General features: G+C 40.1%; 1 protein-coding gene across 1 annotated transcript; it reads left to right on the forward strand.

Moving 5' to 3' along the window:
• The first annotated feature begins 1,746 nt into the window (after window positions 1–1,746).
• LOC143636305 (glucan endo-1,3-beta-glucosidase 3-like) lies at window positions 1,747–4,483 on the forward strand. Its single transcript, XM_077103938.1, has 4 exons — window positions 1,747–2,091; window positions 3,095–3,100; window positions 3,364–4,347; window positions 4,436–4,483. Exons 1-4 carry the CDS (start codon window positions 2,040–2,042, stop codon window positions 4,465–4,467), a joined length of 1,074 nt encoding a protein of 357 aa, XP_076960053.1. The 5' UTR covers window positions 1,747–2,039; the 3' UTR covers window positions 4,468–4,483.
• Window positions 4,484–4,756: the final 273 nt, after the last annotated feature.

Here is a 4,756-nt window from a genome sequence, read left to right on the forward strand (position 1 = left end):
CCTTTTGCCCTATGGCGAGGGTTCGCGTCGGAGTCGGATTCCTCTGAGTCATCCTCCCAGTATTCGAATTCGTCGGCCTGTTGTACAAAACGCAAGCGTTCGTTCAATTCGGCCTGGAATTCCTTTTGTCGTGCCTCCGCCCATGCCTTGACTTCATCGAGAGTTTGGCGGGGGAGTCTTCGTTTCTCAACCTGGGTATCAGTGGATCCCAGTAGGCGATCATTTACTGCACTTGCCCCAACATGAGTAACTGGGGTAGTGTTTGTAAAATTTACTTCACTTGCCCCGGCTTGGGTAACCGGGGTAGTGTTTGTAAAAACTGTGTTACCGGTATTCCCCCCAGTAGCTGGGGTTGTGGTTACCGGAATTTCTCTAACCATCTTTGTAGAAGTTTGAAAAAACTGGAGAAAAATGAAGTTCTAGCTTTATGCACGGATGGCGCCAATGAAGAAACACTAACCGGACCCCGGACAGATTACTGGTAACCTGGGGGTTAGATAGATGTTTCCCACGAGGGGTTGGACCCTGAGAAGATGGTTCTTCTGATAACCTGCAAAACAGACACCGTGAGCTCGTCACTGAGAAGGGGGGGGGGTTCCTCCTTGTGACCACCCTCCGGCGTGAGAATCAGACTAGATTGCTCTTTAAATATAGAAGTATATTAAGAGATTGCTAGAGCAGATATCAGGTATAATATGATGATAATGTCATAAGATATGATAGGATGAGATGGTCATACCATTTGTGGTATTTATAGCCGAAGGTAGGTTTCCAAGGAGGTATGGCCGGCTGCAACAGTGTTCCTGTTCCACCAACAGTAGCCTACGCACGTGCCCTGCTGGTAGTTGGTGGGTAGGTAGCGGCTGATAGCGACCAGGCCTGCTGTATACTATTCCTTTTCTACCAACTGCCGGCTACGCACGTGGTATGACAATAGTTGGTGAGTAGGCAGCGGCTAATAGTGACATACAGTGTAGGAGCATGCTGCTCGCCATACTGTTGTCCATAAGCTGTCGTATCTTTAGTCAGATCTTTTTCCCATACCTCGTCAGGTACAGTACAGAAGATCTTCCCGTATCGTACGGACTGACTTATTTGGGCGGGAGTATTCCCCCTCCCGCCCTTATGCGGGATTGTTCCCGGCTTCGCTCATTCCTTCAGGTGACACTGAATAAGAGCTAAGTGCCTTGTGCGTGTAGCCTTGCTGCGCGGGTGGCCTTCCCTAATGGCTTGTATCCGAGGCTGCGGGGACAGGCGGAGTCCACCATTGGGAGGCATTTCCTGCGGGACCAGCTTGCGTACTGCGCGTAAGGACGTCACGTCTCTGAGCATGGTTGGTCCTGCGGATCCAGTTGGTTTCTGCGCAGACGTCCCTGTTTAAGGTGAGTCTTGCGGGTCCAACTGGGCTCTGCCGGGACCTACCTCTTCAGTGATAAAAAAGACCTTTTGAGTATACTTTAGTGACTTCCGTGTCCAGTATTGGTTTAGTGATCTCCCTAACAAACCTATTATGCATCACAACCTCTTTGTTCTCAATATGTGTGTGCGCTTTTGTCTATAGGATTAAATTAATTTCGTTGTCAATGACAATTTGTCATCTAATTCATGCTTTAAATACAACAAATGAAGGTTTTTGTGACACACGAGTTATATTTCAAATAACCATACACCCTCAATAAATTAACTAATGTTGTGAACTTTATTTACTTATTTATTTATGAATTATAAGTTTAGGTGTTGCATTTTAAAAATCAAAACGCTTCTTGCATGGTCTGTACCTTCTGAAGTTTGACCCACTTAACTTTCTTCAGGCAGTACTATTTTCTCCAACGTTCACTTTTCGTACGCAACAGTTTCTCAGAAACTTTTTCTAGCATCTCAGAAGGTACAACCCTCACAGCACATGTTACAAGTAAAAGCCTTGAGGAATGAGAAAGAAATAAGAATACGGAATACCTTCTTGTCCACTCCAAGCCCAAATTCCCCACCATAAAGTTGCAACCAATCTCATCTTTCTCATTGCTTGTCACCATCACAAAATGTTCAAAATCACAATCCTCTTACTTTGTCTGCTCTTTCACTCCTCTTCTGGTAAGCTCAAAATCACATAGTCTTATGCTTTTTTTTTTTTGTAATGTTTTCTGGTTTTTCTTCATAGCGGTGTAAATGAGCTGAGCCCAAGTTCAGTTTGTTTTGTTATACGAGTGTGTTGAGCTTAAACTCGGCTCTTTGCAAGCTGTTTTTAGAACTTGTGCTTGGCTTGTAATTGGTTTTTGACATTTTTCAAGCTCTGAGTTTCTAATTATTTCTAGTTCATTTAATATCGCTTTAATTATTTTTATATATTTGATAAAAACCTTAATGAGCCAAAGCTTGGGCTCATGACTACTTGTTTATCATTTACTAAATAATTTATAGATATAGTTTTAATTTTTTTTTTATATATTTGATAAAACCCTTGTTGAGCTTAGACCACTCCCATTAGCAAACCATTTATGGTGTGTTACACTATTGGAAACAAAAAAAAATAATAATAATCAAAAGATTGGAGACAAACTAGTTTGCAAACCATTATATGGCCACGTGTCAACTTTTCTATGGATCTTGTTTTCATTTATTTTCCTTTTTTATTTCACACTAATTAGTTTTAATTATAATATTTTTTCTTTTAATAACTTTTAATAATTAAGTTTTTAAAAAAAATCTGAAAACATAGTCTTGCTCAGTGTTTTTTTGTGAACACGGCGATATAAATTTTTTTAAAAACATAGCTCGTAAAAAAATATTTTTCAATATGAAGTTTGTTTGATGAGTACATATATATTTTTGATTTTTTAAATTATTTTTAAATTTAATATATTGTTAACTTTTAAATAAAGTTATTATTTTTTATATTTTTAACCACTTTAAGTAAATAACAACAATTATAAATTATATTTATTTAATAAAAAAATAGTGTGGTTTGGATTGCTAATGAGTGAGGAAAGTTTGGTTTAATTGGGTTGGGTAGATGGAAGGAAAAGAAATTGGTTTTATAATAAAAGATTGGTTTGGGTTGGTTTGTGAATGTGGATAGTCTTAAGCCTGGCTTGAGTTGTGTGCACTATTTTAAACGAGCTATATCTTAGCTCGAGATTGGGTTTATACTTTATAGTGTGAAATTAGTATCTTGAAATCCAAAGAAGTTACAAGTTAGAAATACACTAGGCTCGTTAAAGCTTGACGAGCATAAACAAGCTTTATTTAAGCCTCGAATATGCTCGTTTAAAACTTTTTATCTATCCCGCTCTTGAGTGGCTATGCTAGTTTTCACCCTATTCGTTGTAAATGATTGAATATGATTCTATTATTTTTCATTTCTAGGTCAAGAATCGTTGCAGATTTTAACTCTGCGTCGCGGCAATTCACCAAACACGTCTCCAATTCAATCAATCGGAGTTGCTGTGAATGATGAAAACCTTAAAGACGTTTCAAACAGCATCTTAATGGCGGAAAATTGGCTAAGGAATCATGTCTTATATTACTACCCTTCTAGTAACATAACCTCCATCATTGTTACTAACAACCTTCTTTGCAATGACCCTTATTACACACACCAAGAAGAGGTTGTTAAGTTAGTTGCAAATTCGTTGAAGAATTTGCATTATTCTCTCACGAGGTGGGGTTTAGACAGAGAAATTAAACTCTCTGTTTCTGTCTCCGATGACTGCTTGCACAAGTCACATATTAAGCCTGTGTTAAGGCTTTTGGAGAGCCTTAACTCGACTTGCACCGTAAATCCAACACAATTTTCTGATGAAATTGCTAAATTGGTTACTTCCGAGTTGAATTCAGTGAATGTGATTTTACCTACGCTAAAACAAGCAAAAACGATATCGCGAAAGCTTTCGTTCGTCGATTACCTGTGGTCGGCTTCGTCTCCGCCTCCACCGGTTGTTCAATTATCTCCAGCACCGGCACCGGCTCCGTCTCATCCTTACGGATTCCGACTGCCACCATGTAACCCGTACCATGCGGCGCCTCCATTGGTCAGAGGTCATGGTGGACCGGTGGCGGCACCGCCGATGGTGGGTAGAGTTGCGGAGCCAGTGGCAGCTCCGCGAGAAGAGCTGTGGTGTGTGGCGAAGCCCAGTGTGCCGTCGGAGAAGCTGCAGGAGGCGTTGGATTATGCGTGTGGGCCCGGTGGGGCGGATTGCCGTCCGATAAGGCCGAATGGGAGCTGTTACTCGCCGGACTCGGTTGTGGCTCATGCTTCTTATGCTTTTAATAGTTACTGGCAGAAGAACAGGAAGAATGGTGGTGTTTGTGGCTTTGAAGGGACTGCAATGCTCATAAGCTCTGATCCAAGTAAGATTAATATTGTTATTATTATTTGTCATTAACTTTTAACCAAAAATTCATATTTGAATTTGAATATGATCATGTTGGTTTGCAGGTTTCCTACACTGTCGTTTCATTCTTGGTTGATATTTGCTAATTTGGGAGGATGAGCTGCTGGATTTTTCTTAGTAATGTTTTAATATACGAAGCATTAGAAGTTATTTTATATATTTAATGATGATTAACTTATGTTATTTTGGATGTGATGTGTATAATACTTTTATTCGCGGTTATGGATCAGTAGTTAGTTAAATAAATATGAAATGCGATATAATGTCATGTATTGCTATTTGTCTAAGCGTTATTACTTGGAGTGTGTAACGGCTCATACTCGGGATTGGACCCGGACCAGACCGGACCTGTGACAGTTACGATA

Source organism: Bidens hawaiensis, unplaced genomic scaffold, assembly GCF_021521415.1.
Source record: "Bidens hawaiensis isolate Kalapana, Puna unplaced genomic scaffold, B.hawaiensis_p1.1 tig00007858_1, whole genome shotgun sequence".
NCBI lineage: Eukaryota > Viridiplantae > Streptophyta > Magnoliopsida > Asterales > Asteraceae > Bidens > Bidens hawaiensis.